Raw genomic sequence first — 21,966 nt, forward strand, 5'->3', positions numbered from 1 at the left:
TCAAAACAGCAAGACTGGCCTTAATTTCAAATCCCAACTATGTCCTAATCAAAGTACCTTGAGCAAATCACTAAGACTATTTCCTTATATAAGAAATGAAAATAAAAGTTTTATTTTTTCTCTCAGATGATCACTACCCAACACATATGAATCAAAGCATAACACTGTGACTCATAAAAACACTGCATGTCAGTCAAAAAGTAAAAATTTGAAGTTTTTTCAAATTGAAGTAAAATGAAGTTTAACATGGCCAGCACTTAAACAACATTAGCTATTTTATTTCAAACGCTGTTGGCCCCAGTGCAGAAAGTCCCTTGCCTACATAAAGGAACCTATATCATTGCAGAAACATTCCTCTTGATAATTGCATGCTTTTGTTTTAATAGAGTTTATAAATATTTTCTTTTATACAGGATTGTGCTGAATAAGTTTATACTTACTGTATATATAAAGGACTGAGGACACTTAGAAAGGTTTAGAAAAATTCCTGATTACATTTTCAATGCCTAATGAGCATGTTACCCTGAGTCTCCATCCTTATAATTTTTTCCTCTTTATCTAATTAATGATAAAAGATTGAAATTGCAATTCTCACACCTGTCTTACTGTTTCTAGCTGGTTTGGGGACCCATACAGTCTTTTGTCTCTTCCCTCCTTCCTTCCTTCCTTTCATTCTTTCTTTTCTTGCTGTTGTGTACCCTGACTGTCCTGGATCTCGCTCTGTAGACCAGGCTGGCCTCAAATCCAGGGATCTGCCTGCCTCTGCTTCCTGGGTCCTAGGATTAAAGGCGTGTTCTTCCATCACTTGGCTCTCATAGTTTCTTAACCATATATACTTTTAAAAACAAAACACCTTCCTGTTTGGTCCCCTAACAAAATATAAATGACAAATTTGCTAGGAACTTTGATATCCATAATTGATCAGATCAAGTTCGTGAGAAGTGACAGTCCCTACATGCATTCACATATCTCTAAAGGGAAGCACTCCAGAGGAAGGGAATATACGCAGGTAATCCAGGAAGAAAATGACCTGTGCTCACTAGGCAAGATGTAGTAGAAAGTAAGAAATAGTTTGCCACTGCCTGCTTGCTTCTTTCCCTGCTTCCCCTACCTCTTTCTCTCTTCCACTTTCCAAAATGCTAGCGATGACAAACTCTGAGTTTCCTGACTTGTCAGTTTAAAAACAGTCTTGAAGTTCTTAAACATTATCTTAGACAAGATTTGGGGTATCCAATTTTTCTATTAATAGCATACGGGTCTCATATGGTTTTCTTCTCAGGCTTGTGGCATTATACTGTAATGTACAGAGGCCAAAGCATTTTTTTCGTTCATTCTTTTAAAAAATGGGTGAACTCAAATGGAGGTCACAGGTAATTCTCATAGAAAATAGCCTCTAATGAGAGAAAACTTTAAAATGACCAATTATCAGCAGGATAGCAATGGAAACATATAACCAATTTTGTGTGTGTGTTTCCCAGCATCAATGGAAAGACAGTTAGCAGCTGTTGACCTTCACGGGTCTGAGCTAGATGGATTTCAGGACACTCCTACTTCTCTGTGTCTCAGGTTAATCTACTACCTGACATTAATCAATGTCTGCAACATCCAGTATCAGTACTGTATAACTCAGTTTGGTGATTTAGTGTCTGATTCTTTCAGCTCTAGTTTTCCTTTTGTTTGTGTTTCACATGGGGTTAAAGGGGTCAGTTATGCCAGGAGCTACGAGGAGCAGTCACGGTAGATTCCATTTGTTGCTGTCAGTCCTCAGCCGCCTGTCCTCACAGACTTGCAGAACGTTTCTGCTCACCCACATGAAGACAGTAATTGATTGGCAGGAGCCCTATTTTACGTTCTGTTTAGGGCACCTACTAGTGTCTCTACTTCCCACTGAAGAGATTTCAATTAGCACAGCACAAGTGGGACTAACTTTTCACTGCTCAATATACTTACCAGCTGTCTTGACATCTCTGGAGTCTTCTGATCCTGGCTACCCAGTATGCTCACAGATACTGGGAAGACTCTTCCAAGTTTTTCCTTTTCTCTCAATTTCGTTTTTTCACCCATCTAATAGAAAACTGATTTACTCAGAGAATATATATGTGTGTGTGTGTGTGTGTGTGTGTGTGTGTGTGTGTGCGATTATATATCAGAGAAGTAAACATTAATTGATCACAATGAGGAAATACTGAGTTCCTTTCTATTTAAGCAAAAACAAAACTCTGAAAACAACTCAGTGAATGCTACTCTCATCACAGCTTCAGGATATATAACCTGTCCACTCTTCAGCCAGAGCATCAGCAGCTACATCTTTGAACATGCATTTCTCATAGACAGTACAATGTTTGTGTTCATTGTCTACTTCCATGAATTTCTAACAGCTGGAGGCTAGGAAGGAGATATTCAGCTTCATTCACACATGGCCAAGGGCCTAGGAGGTGCCAGGAAAAAGCACTTTCTGGGAATCCTAACTGTAATATGTTGCAAACAGAAAATTTAAAAAGGAACAGAGGCAGTGATTGCTTAGGAAGTTATAAGCCGAGGAATGAGGGTTACAGGCATTCCCCCCCCATGTGGGAAGGGCTTTCCCTGGTGCTAACTCTATAGATTCACATTTCTACTCTCTAGAAGTTCACAGCAATACATTTCTGATGTATTTCGAAGAAGAATTAGAACATGATTATTTCTGATAGGTTTACTTGGAGAGTTCTGAACTTTTATTTAAAAATTTTAACTTTCAGCCGGGCGGTGGTGGCGCACGCCTTTAATCCCAGCACTCGGGAGGCAGAGGCAGGCGGATCTCTGTGAGTTCAAGGCCGGGCTGGACCAATAGCCTCCAAAACAATACAGAGAAACCCTGTCTCGTAAAAACCAAAAAAAAAAAATTTAACTTTCCCACAGAAGTAATAACGAAATGAGGAATTGTCAGAAAATTATTCAGTGAGAGGAAATTGCTTTAAAAGACATGTGTAGGGGACAGGGCTGGAAATGAATTCCGTCAGATGTTTATTTTATACTCTTCTTAAAGCTTTCCTGCAGGTATATAGTGGATGTCAAACATGCTCACCCTCACACTTTCTACCCTCCCTTTTCTTGCTCCCCTGGTCCTGTTAGTGCCTTTGTCTCATAGACAGTTTTGCTTCTACTTTCATGTTATATGTATATGAAAACATGTACAAATTCACACGAGCCTATAATCTATGTAGAATCTAGGCAGCACGATTGAGCCTCGAAACATGGCACTGAACATTGGTCAGTTGTACTACCAACTTCAGCTCACATTCAAATAAAATCACCTAGGTGGAAACGCTCAGTCCAGTCGCCACCCAAATCATTGATCAGTCATTGAAGGTGGCTGGGGCCAAATGCTGAAATTGGTGATCTGTAGCCTTTGAGGATTCAAAGTTTGAGAACGCAGCAGGCCTGGCCTCCAGGTGTTGTCTGCACAGTGCAATCAAAGAGCTGTGTTCGGAGACACTGTCACACTGGCCAGGCAGAGCACTGGAGCTCACCGGTGTGATGCTTCAGAAGCACCCAATTAATGCTGCCTTTTTGGTTAAGTTTCCCCTTTCTGCTCCTGGCCCTTCTTAACGGATCCCAGCAGGCTGAGGAAGTGGGTCCCAGTCAGATAGTAACAGGAGAGACACCCTCCTGTGCCTGGGTCCGGCCAGTATCAGTCCTGGGCTGCAAGAGCCATCTATCCTGGGCTGATATCTTTGTGGCTGTGTTCAGGACCAGCAGAACAGTGCAGGCTTCACCCCCCTCCTCTGGGTCTGACCCTGAGTAGGGGAGTGTGGATCAGGGAAGTCCTAGCTACCCAAAGATGTTCACAGACATCTTGTCATTTCAGGAGGATCTCTGTCCATACTGGAGGCACCAGTTTATTCAAGCATCCTCTTAAATAGCTTTCTAAAAGCAGGGGTACCGGCAGAAGACATCTATTATGTATATAAGGCCGACTAGGAAACACTTCCTTTAAGCCTAGAGATGGTCCTAGAATGCACTTATACACTCTCATAACCTGCAAGTCTCTCTAGTCTTCAGGTATGTCTCAGTGGTCCCCAGGCATGTCCCCATGATGAGTGTGGGGCCTAGATCTATTGTTACACAAACTAGAAGACTTTCTAAACTGTGGCCAGGCCATCCACAGGTAGACAGCTCACATCTAAAAGACAATAAGAGATCTGAGCTCCCAACACAGTTAACAAAGGACAGGAGCAGATAGAGGATGCAAGGGCCTGGGGCGCCTGTGTCCCCACCTAGGACAGGGCATCCAATGAGTCAGCAAGGAAGGAAATAGCAGAATCAGGTAGTCTAGCATGGAGCTGTTTTAGTTTCCTGTCACTTTTGTTCTGCTTGAAAGATGCTAACTTCCTGATCGGAGGTCCCCATTCACAGATCTGGGGAGTGTGGAGAAGAGGGCAGCAAAGGGTGGGGGGAGCACCTGGCATCTCTCTGGTACCTGTCTCTCGAGGCAGAGACCTGGCTAAGCACCCAGAGGAGAAATTGGTACCAGAGGGTGGGCTGTTGCAGACAGCAAAGCTGGAAAGGTTAAGTCATTTAAGCCCTTTGAAGGGAAAGTCCCAGACATCAGACATGGAGCTGCAGGTTTCTCTTGTTCGTCCCAGGAGGTTTCAGTCTTGCTGCAGTCCGGTATTTCCTCACTATGCCCCCATTCCTCCCTTTAAAATGACAATGATTATTTTGCGCCATTGTGTGTTGGAAGTATGTTATTTGCTTTTAGGTTTTATAGGTGGCTACAGTTAAGAGATTGCCCCAAGTCTCAGAGATGTTGACTTTCTGAAGCAGTGTTCAGACTGAGGAAGACTATGGTCACCCTTAAAGTTGAACTGAGCACATTTTGCATTATGATATGGCCACAAGCCTAAGGGAGACAGGGAGAAGGGGGTGGTGGCGTGAATGAGAAGTGTTGTCCAGAAGCTCATGCATCTGAATCCTTGTTTCCCAGTTGATGGTGTTTGGGGAAGTTGGGGATGTGAAGGTTTGCTGAACAAGACTGCCGCTGGGGTAGGCTTTGAGAGCTTATAGCCTGTCCCGGTCCCAGTCTGTTCCGTCTGCTCTGTGTTTGCCACTGAAGATGTGACAGCTCAGCTTCTTGTTCTTGCTGCCATGCCTCTCCACCGTGATGAGCCTCAGGGAACCATGAGCCACAGGAACTCCTCCTTCCATAAGCCACTTTGGAGATGGTGTTTTATCACGGCAATAGAAAAATAAGTAGTGCACATAATGAAAAAGAACCCAAAAATCATAGAAAATGAGCTGGGTGTGGTGGCATGCACCAAGACACCGAGGCTGAAGGATCAGTGAGTTTGAGACTACTCTGGGCTACATATCCCTGTGCTGTCTCTAAAATAATAATAATAATCAACCTACAACAAAACTAAGCAAAATGGGCTGGGTATATGGCCTAAGAGATTAGAATTAGAGCACTGGCTGCTCTTCTAGAAGAGCTGGGTTCATATTCCAGCATCAACAGGTTGGCTCACAGCTGTTTGTAACTCCAGTTCCAAGGGATTCAATGTCCTCTTCTGCCCTCTGTGGGGCACCAGGGACACAAGTAGTGCATGGTTATACAAACAGGTAAAACAACCACTCATACAAAATAAAAATAATTTTTAAAGACCCCATTGGAAACAAGTCTATTTTGTGATATTTAAAATGCCATGGCTTGGGCTATATAAACATTAAACATGCTTTTTCTGTTTTTATTTTTACAAAATCATATTTTATCAAGACAATGACTGAAAATTCCTTACAATTAAAAAACAGCCTTTATTCTGACAAAATTACATTCCTTCATAGTAGTTAGTAGTTTGGTGCTAGATGTTTGCTCTAATATTTGAGGAAGATGTATAATATACAGAAAAGTAATGCTAGCTTTTTCAAAGATATCTGAAAAAATATCCCCATATACCTTTGCACATAATATACAGAACTATAGAGTCTGACAATGTAGAAATTCCCAGGAATTCCTTAATGTACTGCAAAATACAAAAGGCAAAAGAAGACATATATGAATAATATTCAAACATTCCGGCATGTATGGGGCTTCTCTAGGTAGAGTGCAACTTTACATATGTAGACACAAAGGAGGTTTCAGACACGTGTGGAGCAAACAGAAGCACCAACTGTTCAAATTACACTTGATCTTGAAGATGAGCAAGCCTGTGACAGCACATCCTTGAAGAGGCCAAACTGACAAATCAAAGGCTGTAAGAAATATAATAAACCACTAAAAATTTTAACCTCTTTACATTTTAAATACAATTTAAAGTCCTGTTTGTAAAATTTACATAAACATTAGGCATAAGGGCGAATGCATTTCCTTATATACAAATATACACATTTCATATAAGATATACATTTCTCAAATTATTAATTTAAACATGAATCAAGTATATGAATCACAATAAAATTCATCCCCTACCTGCTCCATAGAAGCAAAACTTGCATCAGCAGACCCTATCTGAACCTGTGGAAGCTCCACACTGAGATCAAGGCTAAAGATAAATTTAAAAATAATCAGAATAAATGAATGTTAACAAAAGGGCACACAACCTGACACCCAAACCCTACTCACAAACACTGCAAACCTTATTTAAGCAATTATTACCATGGACGTAATTAATTAATGACACATTACTCTTCTAAAAAATTGATAAATGTCACCCACTGTTCATTCTAATCATAGATTACTGTAGACAATAATGTTTATCATTTTATTTATAAAGACATCATGGTCAAGTTATTCCCCTAAATAAGAAAGACTGGAAGTAAGTTGTCCATATTAGACACCAGACACAGCAATAGCTGTGTGGAAAAGGTTACTAATTACTTAAAGAAAAACAAATGACCAGCTGTTAGGTTTATAATTTTTTGTCCTTTGTACAGTTTACACATATTGTTCAGTTTGTAGGATTCACACCAGACTTGTGAGTCAATGGCCTGATCACTGCCTTTTTCTCCAAATCTTTAGACAATTTCTATGCATTGGCATATGCTGTGCATATCAGACAGAAAGCAAATGTATGAATATCCTTTTACCCTTTGATCATCTCTATTGATCTCTTAATAGCGTACTCTGAACGGAACTATCTCCAGAGATTTTAAAGAATATGCTTTGTAGTTTGAAGAGTCATGTTTATGTGCAAAAGCCTAGAAAATGGTAAGCTCTTGAAACACTAACTCTATAAAGGATCAAAAACAAAAGTTGTACTAATGGTTTAAAAGATGAATTTATCAATCCATAGCAAATGTATATAGTGCTTATGCTTCAGTCCAGGACCTCACATATACTAGGCAAAAAAAATGCTAGCCACAACTTCACTTCATATTATCAAATTTTAGAACCTCTAAATATCAAATCAAGATTACTCAAAAGCACTGGAATAGTAAACACCTTACCCAACTTCATCTGCCAATTCCTGAAGCAGCATATCCACTTGGCTCTGAAATACACAAATGCATAATTCTGTAGTATTACCTTTTGGGGTAGATTCTGAGTGTGGTTTGGCGTGGGAAACTGATCTACAACTTTTAAAATGTGGTCTAGAGAGACAGTCAGCAGTTCAGTTCCTAGTAATCAGGTCCAAAGGCTCACACTGCCTTTACTTCCAAAACCTAGAGTATATAATGCCTCTGTCCTCCACAGGCACATGTACTCACTAGTACAGAGCTGCCTCCCACACAAAATTAAGGGTATAATAAATCTTTTGGGGGTAAAAACTAAAATATCAAACTCCTTGCCCTGCAAATCTTTTAAAACAAACCTTTAAAAGTATTTTTCATGCCACAAGAGGGCGCTGCACCACTTCAGAGAGCCATTTTCTGACTGTTAAACCTTAAAGTCTAACACTGAAGTTGTCTGAATAATAGTGACAGTCAGATTCACGTGCAATTCTCATCTCTGAGTAATCTAACACGGCAAGGGAATTACCTAAGTTAGAAATGCCATAATAATCCATTTTAGTTTTGTGCAAGAGTTAAATTTAGCTTAGATTTATTATTCTGCAAAGCAAGCAAATATGACATCAAAATAACTTTTTAGAAAGAATTATCAGTAGACAAAATATACCTCAAGTATGTACCTATGGTGCAGAACCCTATGAGGCTTCAAATATGGACTTAACCAACTGCAGAACAAAAACATTATGAGAAGAAATTGTTCATGTAACTTACAGACTTCACCTTGGTATCATTTCTACAACTCAGAGCTACTTATATAGCACTTACATTGTGCTAGACATTACATGTAATTAAGAGGCAACTTAAACATGTGAGAGGTATATATGTTATATATAGACAACAGAACAATAAATAGGGACATTGAGTATCCTTGGGCTATGGTGTCTACTAGAGATTGTGGAATTAATCCCATACAGATTTCTAGTTATTTTTTTGTTGTTGCTACTTTGAGACAGGGATTCGCTGTGTAATTTACTGTGGTCCAAGTCCTAGGTTTACAGATGCATGCCATCACAACCAGTCCTATAGTGAAACAGTTACTGTGGTAGGAGAGTTCAAGAAATAGTCTGTTTAATCAAAAACCTCTTATTTTCACACAGTTCTTAAAAATGTTTTGAGCATGCAAGAAGAAATTCTAAAATGTGGTCACAGTTCTACCAGTAACAATTGCATGGTTTAAAACAAAAGACAAACCTTCCTGTTGGAACCTTCCTTTCTCTTGTTCTTTTAACTGCTTCAGAAATGTTTCCAAATGTAGAAAAGGTTCACAAGATGATAAAACACACGAAGAAGCTTGTCTTTTTTTAACTCCATATCTAAAGTAGCACTGTGTCCTTCAATTTAAGTATCAGATTGTATTATTCTACAGCTTACCACCTTCCTTAATATTCTAAGATTTAATTTTATTGCTGTCTAACCAGAGGACGGAAGGGAACTTTTGCCAGCTATGTTTCAGACAGGTAATTAATATAACCTTAAAACCTTAAACAGTAAACAATTCAACAAATAAAATGAACAAATAAACTGAACACAGAGGTTTTTAAAGAAGTATAAATGGCCGGGCAGTGGTGGCAAACGCCTTTAATCCCAGCACTCAGGAGGCAGAGACAGGGGATCTCTGAGTTCGAGGCCAGGCTGGACTGACAGCCTCCAAAACAATACAGAGAAAGCCTGTCTCGTAAAAACCAAACAAACATAAAAAAGAAGTATAAATGGCCAAAACTATGGAAAGGTGTACAGCATCCTAAGGTAAAAATGCAAATTACATTGACATTCTAGCACTTACTACACCAGAATGACTATCACAAAACAAACACGGGCAGGCCATCTTCACTTTCCTTCCTGTCCAACACTGCAATTTCCCAGGCACATCCTCAGTCGTGTAACAGACTGCTTGAGGGTCTTGTCCTCCCTCTCTGTCTTCCTTCCCTGGAGACTCCACCTAACCTTGCACTGGACCCAGCTTCCCTCCTTCCTGTTGACCCTCTCAGCCCCACCTCTAGTCCATCCCCTTTCTTTCCCATAAGTGTCCCCAATCCCAAAAACACTTCCTACCCAGGATCTGAAGTGGCCACTCCAAAGAGGTGATTCACACTGTCCCCCTGGTCCTCCATTACAATCTCTCCATTGTCACCCTCAGCCCTGTAACAACCAACCTGCTTACAGGTGCCCCTCCTCCTACCTCAACTTCATTCACTGGAGACTCTAACACCTGGTTAAGACCCCAGGTACTCCTTGCCCTTTCATCCCCATCTCTCTAGAAACTTCTGTGCCTTACTGTGTGACCTACTTGCTGGATCCCCTCTTCCCACCATACCTCCAACTCCCTGTGAACCACACCTCTAGGTGTGAATAGGATCCCCTTAGCCCTTTCTGAAGCCTCTCTCAGCCTTTTCTACCAGTCCCATCTATTCCTCTCTACAACCCTCTAGCCTGCAGAAGCACTCCCTTCTAGGCAACTCAGAGCCAACACACTTCCCTAAGTTCCAGAGAGAAAAAGCAAGCAAAAGAGAAGGACTTCAAAATAGCTATCATGAATATGTTCAAGGCCCTTAAAGAGGAGACAAACAAAGCCCTTAATGAAGTCTGGGAAAACAGACAGAAAGTATACTGAAATGATAAATACAATTCAAGACATGAAAGCAGGAATAGAGGCACTAAAGAAAACCAAACAGGGTCTGGAGAAATGGCTCAGTGGTTAAGAGCACAGGCTGCTCTTCCAGAGGACCCTGGTGAATTCCCAGAGCCCACAAAAGCAGCTCACAAGTGTCTGTAAACTCAAGTTCCAGGGGATCTTACACCCTCACACAGACATACATGCGGGCAATACACCAATATTCACAAAATGAAACTACATTATTAAAAATGACAAACCAAACTGAAGTAATATAGGAAATGAAAAATTTAGGAATTAAGCTAATAACCTCAGTGGTAAGCCTCACTGGCAGAGGACAAAAGAATGAAGAGAGGATTCAGGCATTGAAGACAAGATAGAAGAGAAATGGACACTTCAGTCAAATATGTTAAAATCTAAAAAACCCAGGTAAAAGTCATCCAGGAAATCTGGGACACTATGAAAAGGATAAATCTGCAAAGAGTAGTAAAGGAAGGAGAAGAACCCCAGGTCAAAGGCACAGAAAACATTTTCAACGAAATCATAGAAGAAAATTTCCTAACATAAGGAAGGATGTGCTGAACCCCAGGTGGGACTGCCCCCCCACCCAGCATGTGCTCTGCCAGCATAACTCCAACTCACCCTCCTCTCATCACCATATCCTGGCCCACAACTCTGCTAGAAGACTCTACCCTATCAGAGGCCATGTCAGCTGCCCAAAAAGCAGGTAAAGCACCCCCACACAGCCCATGTCCTGCCTGTGCCTGCCCAGCATAACCCCAAGTGCCCCTCCTCTCCTTGTCACACATAGCCCTGGCCACACCTCTGGTAGAAGCCTCCTACTCCACCAGAGGCCAGGCCAGCATCCTGAAAACCAGATAAGACTGGCCCTACACCCCTCCCCCTGTGCTGGTGTCTGCCCAACATAACCCCTCCTGCCTCTCCTGTCCTTGTCACCATATTCTGGCCCACACCCCTAGCAGAAGCCTCCTACTCCACCAGAGGCAAGGCCAGCATCCTGAACCCTAGGTGAGACTGCCCCCATCCTGTTTCTGCTTGCTTAACATGATTCCACCTCCCCAGCCCGCTCTTCATCACCATATCCCAGTCCACACCTCTGACAGAAACCTTCGACCCCATCAGAGGCCAGGCCAGCTCCCTGAAACCCAAAGGCCAGGCCAGCATCCTAAATCCCAGAGGCCAGGTCCAGTATTCTGAATCCCAGAGATCAGAGCAGCATCCTCAACCGAAGAGAACAGGCCAATTCCCTGAAAAAATGGCATAAGCCTCCTATGCCACCAGAGGCCAGACCAGCATCCTGAACTCCAGAGGACTCCTGGCCAGATCAGAGGCCACACACATAACCAACACTCAAGCCCCAAAACTTGGGCAGCACCCACTACTAGAACAGAGGCCATCTAGGCCACCAGAAGTCCAGCCCCAACACAGGTGGAGACCCTCTACTTAACCACAGGCCACAGTGGCTAGAAGACAAGACAGGAAAGAGAAAGTAAGGAAGAAAACACCCATACAACAAAGACAAATTCAGAAATTACCACCTAGAGCTATAATCACTCTAAATCCAGATGCCTAAATGTCAGTGTAAAAACACAAACATTCAGAGCAGTATGCCACCAACAGAGTCCAGCCATCCCACTACAGCAAGCCCTGAATATTCCAACATAGGCGAAGCATGGTATTTTTATACATTGGGTCTCATAGCACTCTGCCTGGACATGTTTGACTGTGTATTATGATGTCTGATTTTGTGGGCTTGGGAAGTTGTCCCTGTGTGCATGTGTCTGCAGGTGTATGTGCTTCACATACAGTTTTTATTTACAAGTAATACAAGAATTACACAATTTTGTAAGCTATATTTGCACAGATAAATAGCAAAAGCTTAACCATAGTAAAGAAGGCATTATCAACTATGTAGGGTAATGATTTCCCCAAAGAGACACTATACAATTAACTATTCTTCTGTATCTATTTGTACTTTTGTGAATTAACTAAAAATACTTAAAACACTACCATTTTTATCTCTTCCTTTTCAGCTGTTACTTCTTCATCACATTTCTTGGCATTCCTTTTAAGTTCTTGTGCAGCAAGCTTCAAATTAAATAACTGTTCTGAAAATATAGGTTAAGGATAACTACTCAAAAAGTTATTTTACCAGCATAAAGACCCACAAACTTGATGCTGAAACCATTACAAAAATGATCAGATAATATTACGATCTAAGTCAATTAATCACAAATTATCTAAGGAAAGAGAACAAACTATTTCTTTTACATTTTCTTTCACCCCAAATCCAGAAGATATGATATTAATTACAAATTAACTACTCTGGAGCTGCTTTGTAGACAGCATTTAACCAATTTTAATGCCATCAGTAATAAGGCATGTCAGTATTATTTACTCTCTGAAATGATGTCATGAGAACACATCCTCATCAGTATTGCATTGTTGCTAACAACCAACCTCCCTTGAAATAGACTGGCAGTGTCAAAGTCATGAAGAGCAAGGAACAACTGAACATCTGGCACAAACTGGAGGCCACAGAGACAAGGTGGCCGACTACATGAAACATTACTGGAAGCTCTGGGAAACTACCAGTAGCCCCTATTGAGAGACCACAGCAAGAATGTGGGAGGCAGAACCAAAGCAGAGACCATGCTGTGACACTGCTTTCTAGCTGGCTCCCCAAGGCTTGCTCAGCTTGCTTTCTTATTATCACCTGGGGCATCCTGCCAAGGGATAGCACTGCAAAAGGTGGGCTGGACCCTCCCACATCAATCATTAATCAGGAAAATGCCTCCAGGTGCTGCCTACAAGGTTCCCTCTTCCCAGATGACTAGCTTGTGTCACTTTGACAATGAAACCAGCCAGCACAGTAAAACACAAACCTGAGGAAAACCGAGAAGAAAATTAGCTAACTGGAATACACATCTGAATTATAATGAGAAGATAAACAGCAAGAGAAATACACTAAAATGGCCTTATACTATCTGCAATATTTGGGCTAGAGAGATCGCTCTGTGGTTAAAAGTACTGCTGGCCATTTCAGAAGAACCAGGTTCAATCCCAGCACTAACAAGCGAGCTCACAACTGTCTGTAACTCCAGTATCATGGGATTCAATGCCCTCCTTTGGGCTCCATAGACAACAGGCATGTATCAGTATACAGTTATACATGCAGGTAAACACTCATACATATATAACAATAAAATAATTTTTTAAGATCTGGAATCGTTAAGCATATTAGACATAGAAAATTTATCCTTTGGGCTGTAAACAAACACTGAAAGAAATATAAAAAAACATAGCTCAGTAGTTAATATATTTGCTTCCTTTATGCTTTTCTGTAAGAATCTAAAACTGAAAGGGAAACTGTCTTCTATATTTAGTATTGAGTAACACAATGACTGGAATATGACTTATGAAATGTAGTTTATTGGGACTCTGCCACAAAGGAAGACTGAAAATTAATGATGTAAACATTCACCACATAAAATCAGGAACAAGGTAAAATAATCTCCTAAAGACCATCAGAGGGGAAAACATGCAAAAATACAAAATGATAAAAATGTCCAAAGCTTCTTTCCCTGTAAGATCTGACATTTGCTGTGTAATAACTAATCTAGCCAAACAGAGGAGGCATAAACAGAATAAGGAAAAAAAAACACTTCTAAATAATTCATTAGGGCATTAAGTCATAACACTTGCAATCTATATGTAAAACACTCGTAAAATGAATATTACTAGATCAATGAAGAAACTAAAGTCTCAATAATTCAGAATTTCTGATGTAAAACTTTAGAATACTTTCACACTTAAATGAATGTCACAAGAACAGGGGTAATGGTATTATTGGAGGATTTTGCCAAATATTTAAGAAAACAGCAATTGAGCAACCTCATCACCAGTCACCTGCATCCAGAAAAGGGCAGTTTGCCAAAAGTTATTTGTCCACTTGGTGCATTCAAAGCCTCATCTCCACCCCCATACCATAGGTAAAATTCAGCCGCTCCCCTCTGCTCTGGCACCATCCCCTTTAACCTCATGCATGCACTAGACAGGTATGCAGTTTAGTCTATTGCCTCCAATCCTTTCAAAAGACCTAACAATTTCTAGGAAAAGAGCTAACAATTTCTAAGCTATTCAAATAAATTGTACTTCAGTGTATACAATTTTGATAGGCATTACGATTTCTTTTTACCTTGAAAATACCTTTGTAGGTTTGAAAGGTCAGATAATATGCTTTCCAAACGCATCAGGTGGGTGACAGAGGATGTATGCCACGCTCTAGCTCAGTTTTATTTCCCTTTAGAACTGGGGGGGGGGGGAGTAACACATCTTCTGATGAATAATTCAATGCTGTTCACCATACGGTAACATTAAAAGTGCACTACATTCATTAGTTTTTTAAAGTGCAGTAGAAACTGGGCCTGTCTTAGTCATGTATTCTTTTCATGAAATAACCTATCTGCACCCTTCCTCAAAGGCTAACATTTCAATTTTCCGTGTCATTTAGCTATTGCTGTTGGAGGTCCGGGTATTATGCTGCCCCCGCCCCCTGATGATGGGCGGGGCATGCACAGTGACCCAGCTACATCATCACTACTTTGCTGGTTACTAGACACAGTGCGCATGCGCCGTTTCCCTTTCTTAAGCTCCTCCACCATCTTTCCCTGTCTCTCTCTGTTCCAGTTGGCCCCTTCTCACCCCTCTCCTTCTCTTCTCTACCAATAAACTCCACGTGGGACTGGTGACTCAGTTTGTTTCATTACCGGTAACTTAAACATAACTTGAGCAAATTAACAACAAGTGCTACACAAGTTATGTTAGCAACATTTTCTGTGTGAAATAAACAACCCATCAGAAAGTTTAACTGCATTTCAGCCTTATAAACTAGCAAAGCCAAAAGATCTTCTAACACAAGCCACTGAACAGTTGCCTACATTTTGTTGTTACCACCTTGGACTGGAAAGAAAAAGCAAATTACTGTTTTCTCTAATGCCAACCTCTGGAAGAAGTAAGAATTACAGCAACATGGAGTCGCTCTGATGGACTTTTAGGAGTGAAAAACAGTTTCGTCTTCATGACGTCACCAGGCACCTTCAATCTTGGCCCCTACTAATTGCCTAAGTGGCCACATAGGTATGGCTGAGGGATTTCACTGCTTTAGGAATGACCTTACTTTACTCAGGTGTTAAATCAGCATGCAGCCGGAAGAGGAAGCAAGCACAGATAGTTCGGAGGGCTCCCAGTAATTGCTCAACCTCATCACCAGCCACTACATCCAGAAAAGGGCAGGTCGCCAAGTTATTTGTCTACGTGGTCATTCAAAACCCACATCTCCGCCCCCAAATCATAGGCAAACTTGAGCCACCTCCCCCTGCTCCGGCACCATTCCCTGTCAATTTCAAAGATGCCAAAACTCCCGGATAAGGCAGGTGACATAAGTCCTCAACAAGAGGTGGTAGGGGCTCAACCATCGCGTCCCTCCACAGGCTTCCCGGACCCTCCCCACATTCTAGGAAGGTGGAGGCGACAGCTGCAGCGTGGAGGGAAAAGGAAAAAAAGGGAAACCCGGCGGCTGGAGGCCAACCATCCGCGCTAGAGCGCCCTCACCACACTCGCAGACCAAAAAGGTCAAACCCCTGGGCGTGTCCCCTGCCCCTGTCCTCGCCCTTCCCCGGCCCCTGGAGCCCCGGTAGCATCTCCATGGTTGGAAAGGATACTCTCCAAGTTCGACATGGTCTCAAGAGCTCGCGGCCCGGGAGCGAGGGAAGGGGGTCGCTGACACTTGGAACAGGGCAGGGGTGGCCGCGGGTCTGGTCGCCGGGTCCCCGGGTCGCGGGTCCCCAGGTCGCAGGTCTCGGGTCTCGGGTCCCCGGGTCGCAGGTCTCGGGTCGCGGGTCGCAGGTCGCAGGTCTGGGGGCTCTAGGGCGCGCGGAAAGCGGCGGTTGTGCCTGGCTTCTGTTGCAGTTCGGAATCCGTAGCGAGTGGAAGACAGGGATTCGGACTAAGCCATGAGGGCTACGGTGAGCAGCTGCGGTTAAGAAAGGATCCGGACGCTTGGGGGCGGTGCAGGGCTGAGAGAGGACTCTTAGGTCCTGCACCCTCAGGTGCTTCATGTGCGCTCAGGATAACTGAGCTTCACCTGGTCCTGCATCCCATCAGCCTTCTAGTTCTTTCTTTCCTCAATCCAGACCCTTCCCTTCACCTCGTCCCTCAGATCCTCAGATTTCTGGTGCTTCACGTGTGCTCAGGACAACTGAGCCTCACCTGGTCCTGCATCCCACCAACCTTCTAGTTCTTTCTTTTGTCAGCCCAGACCCTCTCCCCCCGACCTCGTCCTCAGATTCCACACTGTCCTTGGTGCCCCCATCCCTTTTTCTCAGAGCTTACGTCTTAAAGGATGAAGACAACGGTATAGGACTTTTAAAGTACTTTTTAAAAATTGTAACAGTGTAAAATAACGGCTTGTGGGGGTTCGTGTAGCTAGTAATGTTGAGGTTTTAGACAGGATAGTCCACTTAGTTCAACATTTAGCACACTGCCATATACAAATCCATTTTTTCTGTTTTCATTTCATCACTGAAGTTAAGTATTTTCAGCCTAGATCTCACATGTCCTGTGAGTACTTCGCTAGAGAAAGCAATCTGTTTGCAAGCACATAGCACAGTAAAATGCATATATTAGGTGAAAAGCATTCTAAGTAAGTTTTAGCCATGAAAAAACTCCGAAAGTTATCACTGTCCATGGATGAAGTCAACAGTTAGGTCCTGACTTTATAGAACTGCAGACTTCATAAAGCCCCACAAAGATTTCTGTTGTGGACAACAATGTTGTGGGTATATAATGTTTTGAACAATAATATTGGCAATGAATTTTTGTATTCCCGTTGTCTGGGGATAAAAGCAAATAACTGACTACTGGGAATGTATGCCAGCTTACAAATCATAATTTACCTTGCACATAATTTCTTTAGATACATGGGGCACTAAGGATGCTTTGTCTTTGCATCTCAGCGCCTAGCAAGGACACTGTTTTATAATAAATCGCTGCCACTCAGCCGTGCATTCATCCGACGCTGAACGCCTCATATATTCATAGTGTTCAACAATCACGTATATGCTTTATTTGCACGGCATAACAAATGGGGCAGAATTTTAAAAGCCTGGCACCAAACAGGAAAATGAACTGTTACATTTATGTGGTACCCCAAAGTTCACAAAATGCCAACATACACATTACTATCAGGTTTGGGCTCACTGAAATGTAGTCTGTATATCTCTCCAGTGCCCATAAGAAAGATGGTGCCATACATAGATGGTCAATATTGGTAGATTCATTCAGCAGGCATTTAAACGCCCTACGTTCCAGGGCTAGCCTCAAATGTCTAGGCTCAAGTGGTCTTGCTGCTTCAGCTGCCTGAACTCAGAGCATATGCTACCACACCCAGCTTGTTAACTATTTATACTATTCTTCTCATTGTAGGCCAAGAATACAATGAGAATTTTGTAGAGACCATGCCTATTTTACAGGCAGTTTTATTTCTGTAGAAAATATGCAATGTCTTACACTTCTGTAGTACTTCATGGCTAAGAAAGTATACACAGCCATAACATTCTCCTCTATTACCTGGGCAAATGTTCTTGTGTTAGCTTGCCCTCATCACTAAAGTCTTGACTGATTCAACTAAGCATTATCTCATTCCTTGTAAATAAATAGTGTAGAATGTAAACAGTCTTAATTTATGGCAAAGTTACTCAAGATAATTTATCTTGTATTTCATGTACCTAACACCAAACCTAACACATAGGAGGTAGTTAGTATTCATTCATCATGCACATAAAGCTATTGACAGCTGTATAGTGCTTTAGTTTACAAAGCACTTTACTGTGTTCTTTTTTTAAAATGTCCCCCTTTCTTATCCCTGGTGCTGAGCATGGTATTTTGCAAATTATAAGGTGATCACAATAGGGTAGTCAGTTTCCATGAGTTTTCATTTCTGCTATTGGTATAATGTATTTTACTGGAAATCACCAAAGCAATAGAATCACATTGGCCTTAAGTATATAGATTATGCTTCACTCAAGCATAGCACATAGACCAGTAGAATGCATGTACTCCGTAATAGGCATTCATTAAACACTGACTTGGAAGTTTTAGTGTGCTTTATGGTTTACAAAGTGTATTTATCCATTTTTATGTACCTGGTAACATCATCATGTTACCTAGAAGTGACCCCAATTAAGCATCACACCCTTAGTGCTCAGCACAAGATAGTCATAAAGAAGGAAAGGACTGGTATTCAGACATGTTCCCTGGAATTTATATGAGGGCTTGGTCAAGTGCAGGAAACCGGCCAGTAAGGGATTTTTACCTTCTGAAAAGGTTTTGGTTTTTGGTTTTGGTTTCTTTTTCTTTTGAAGAGAATATGCGACTGAGACCAACAGCCCACAAAGCCTCCGGTGAGGTTTTAAAGTAGATCTGAGCCTTGGAGTTTTAGACTTCAAGGGGAAGGGGGAAGAGTAAGGCTCCGCTTACAGGTAGTGTTGCTATGAAAGACCTTTTCACACTAGTTGGATTCTTTTAGTTTTCTTCAGCACAGATGATGTATTATATAAAATTAATATAAAATCTTTATAATGGGTGGGTACAGGAACTACAGCATTCAGATGACCGCGGGCAGGGCACTCACAGTGACCTGGCTACATCATCACCATGTCACTTGTTAAGAGACTCAGTGCACATATGCAGCTTCCCCTATTTAAGCTCTGCTGCCATCTTTGCCTGCTCTCTCTCTCCCGCTGAGGTTGGCCCCTTTTCACATTTCTTCTTTTCCTCTCAACCAGTAAACTCCATATGTGGCTGTTAGGTTCCTGTTTCATTACTGGTAACCGTACCAAAATACCAACTGTGGGAGTGCGTTATTACAAATAGTAGATAGTGCTTGGCGTTTGTAGATTCGACTTACGAAAATGTCTAGCCGTGAACTCATTAGATGTCCTCTTTGGACTTAGGAAAAGAGGGAATATTAGGCATTATTATTGCATTTCAATTTCAATATCATAGAAATTACATCTACTAAGATACTACTTTGAGAGTTGGTATAATTATAATTGATCAATCTCTGAAGTTCGGCATTTACTGCATCTTTAAATTCAACCTGTGGAAATGTGTGCAATGTCATACATTTTTTATCCTTAGGGCTACTTATTTTTTAAAACCACTGGCTCTAAAAGTGAATATTGTGTTAATGGTGGTTGGCCATAAGTTTCAGATTGTTTTCTAACTATGAATTGAACTGTCGGTGCTTCTTTAAAAGGAAAAAAAAATAGAACACTCAGTACAAGACTCTGAGGAAGTACAGTATAGAAATAATTTCCAAAGGCAGAACACTGTAAAGATTATTTTTAAGTTTGTATCTCAGTTTATAGTTGAAGAACAAGACTTAAATTATAAAGCTTAAAACTTTGGAAATTTCATCAGTGTTCCATGTAAGTTAAACAATTGTATTTCAGTGCTGGAAAACTAAGTTTGGGGGATAAAGTAAACATACGTGTTTTAGAAGACTTGGCCTTAGCACTTACTATTTTTAACATCATACTTTCAGTAAAATGATAGACCAATCCACCAAATTTTAACCATTTCTAGGTTTTAAAAAGCTGTGAATTTGTTAGAATTACATGTATGTAATGTGTAAAAATTAATCTGAAATTTTTAAATGTTTTCAAATTATACCATTTCTCAAGAGGCATCTTCTTGGGATAAGATCATTTTTTAAATAAGATGTTTAGAGACAGCATTTGATGCTGCTGTCTTAAGAACAAAATCTGCTATATAGTCTGTACTAAACTTAATAGGATTTTTTATTTTGTATAAGGTCTTTGCTCTTTTGAATACCAAAGTTACCCTTATATTCTTCTTGACTATCTGAGTTTTTAAAGTGAGTTTTATTTAAAAACAGTAGTTTAGCCAAAGAAATTTTAGTGTGCATGTGTGTTTAGTTAGAGTGGCTGGTTGCTGTTGAAAGAAATGGCACATTTATAAGTCACATAAGAAAAATACAGAAAATAGACTATAGCTTGAATTGTTTTATTAAGTGTTTAATGCATTTTAAATAGTATTTCTATGGTATATGCACCACAATTTTCTGTGTATGACATACAAAGTAATTAATTTGTGACATGCCATCCAATTTAAGGGAAGAAACCTATTTTCTATGAATCCACCTGTGTACACTTAGTATAGTTTTCTGACCCTAAGCCTCTTTTTCAGAAGCAGCCTCTTGTTTGAGTACATGTTTAATTTCACAGTGTTTAAAAATAGTTTTGCTATAGTGTTTGCATTTCCAATCAATGTATAGCCTGCTTTTGCATTTTCATATATGAATGAAATACAGCTTTGTGCTCCTGTCTTGCTTTTGTAGTTCATCATAAAGTTTCTCAGTTGTGTTAAAATATATAGTGGTGATGGATTTATTTTGCTGCTCTAAAGTGTTCCACTGTGTGAAGTTACCATTATTTATCCATTTTCCTGTGAAGGAACCAGCCCCCCTCCCATTTCAGCAGCCATGACAGGCTGACATGTGCTCCCATGACCTTGCAGCTCCTGGCCTGGTCACTAAGAGGTTATACGCCCTCCTCTTGGCAAGAAACCAATCAGAAGTTAGCTGGCAGGGCTGTGCTTTAGGGCTCTGGCTGTGCTTTATGGACAAGTGCACCGCAGTGACTTGCAGAGCATAGCAACCGCCCTGGGAGGGCTTATGGGCCATAACAACCAGTTGACCAATCAACACAGGGCAGATCGTCCAAGCCTGTAAGTGCACCAATCCTGAAACGTTTGCATACCCCTTAGACACTCCCCTTATGCTGCCTTATAGGATCTCTGCCTCATGATTTCTTAGGGTCTTTCTCCAGTCATCTGCTGCTGTGAATGGATGAAAGGCCCTCGCTAATGGGTTAGCTCTTTAAACAATTACAATAAAAGACTCTTTGCTTTTTCATAAAAATGGGCCTCTTGGTGATTTGGGGGTTCAGAATTTGGGTACAGCACCTGATGATGTTAATTTGGGTTGCTTCTAGGTTGATGTAACCTCAAGGAATATATGTGTTCTTTTAACATATATTTTGATAAAGGGTAACTTGCAAAATGCCCAGTGATGTTTGTACAAACAATTTGTAAACTTAGGCAAATTTATTTACTCATTTTATTATATTCACATTTCTTTTTGTTTTGGATAATCTTGGTTTTTACCTATGTTCCTGCCTTTCTGCTGGGTGCAGCAAAACCCACTTTCCTGTCTCAACAAATAGGTTGCTTTCTTTTTCTATGATTATCCCTAGCTTCTTTAGGGGCCAATTAAGTATAAGGATTTAAATCCAGCAACCTAAGTCACATAATAAGTCACGTGTGGATAAGTAAAGCATGGTTAATTTCATCTGCTTGTACTTGGAAAGCTGCGCTGTAATTTCTATGACTTTCTGCTGGAATAATGGAGATGTAAAGAAAGAGTGAATACTGTGTCCTGAGATGATTCAGTAGCTACTGCATGTGGTAAAACTTGGCCTAAACGAAGCTAATGTGGGAAATTATAATAATTCCTCAGGAAACTGAGTGGTTATCATGACTAATTATGATTAGTGTTATGATTGAGTTAATTACATGACTAAGGATTTTAAATGAAAATATTTTTAAAATAATCTTAACCACTAAAATTTCAATATTTGATTTGACTGCTTTGTGACAATGAATTGTGACTTTTTAGCAAATTATGTTGAAGTGACTAGAAAATTTAAGGGTTCTTTACAGCTAATCCCCATTGAAATAAAAAGAAAGGAATGCTCCAGGAATGA

At 40.9% G+C, this 21,966-nt stretch overlaps 1 protein-coding gene across 2 annotated transcripts in view; it reads right to left on the reverse strand.

The window, feature by feature from the left end:
* Window positions 1-5,709: 5,709 nt before the first annotated feature.
* The window catches only part of LOC106022510 (charged multivesicular body protein 1b-2), a 28,751-nt gene continuing 12,494 nt past the window's right edge, over window positions 5,710-21,966 (reverse strand). The window contains exons 3-7 of one of the 2 annotated variants that reach the window (XR_005876810.1): window positions 15,841-16,151; window positions 12,128-12,225; window positions 7,423-7,466; window positions 6,446-6,518; window positions 5,710-6,228 (exon numbers count right to left, since the gene is read on the reverse strand). Coding sequence is in view for 1 of the 2 variants with exons in the window: in XM_040744327.1 (XP_040600261.1) it covers window positions 6,151-6,228; window positions 6,446-6,518; window positions 7,423-7,466; window positions 12,128-12,225; window positions 15,841-15,856 (309 nt within the window). In the remaining variant the exon portion in view is untranslated. Of the gene's footprint in view, window positions 6,229-6,445; window positions 6,519-7,422; window positions 7,467-12,127; window positions 12,226-15,840; window positions 16,206-21,966 lie in introns of those variants that run through there. The other variant, XM_040744327.1, reaches the window with a different exon arrangement.

This window comes from Mesocricetus auratus, unplaced genomic scaffold (assembly GCF_017639785.1).
Source record: "Mesocricetus auratus isolate SY011 unplaced genomic scaffold, BCM_Maur_2.0 Super-Scaffold_100003, whole genome shotgun sequence".
Taxonomy (NCBI): Eukaryota; Metazoa; Chordata; class Mammalia; order Rodentia; family Cricetidae; genus Mesocricetus; species Mesocricetus auratus.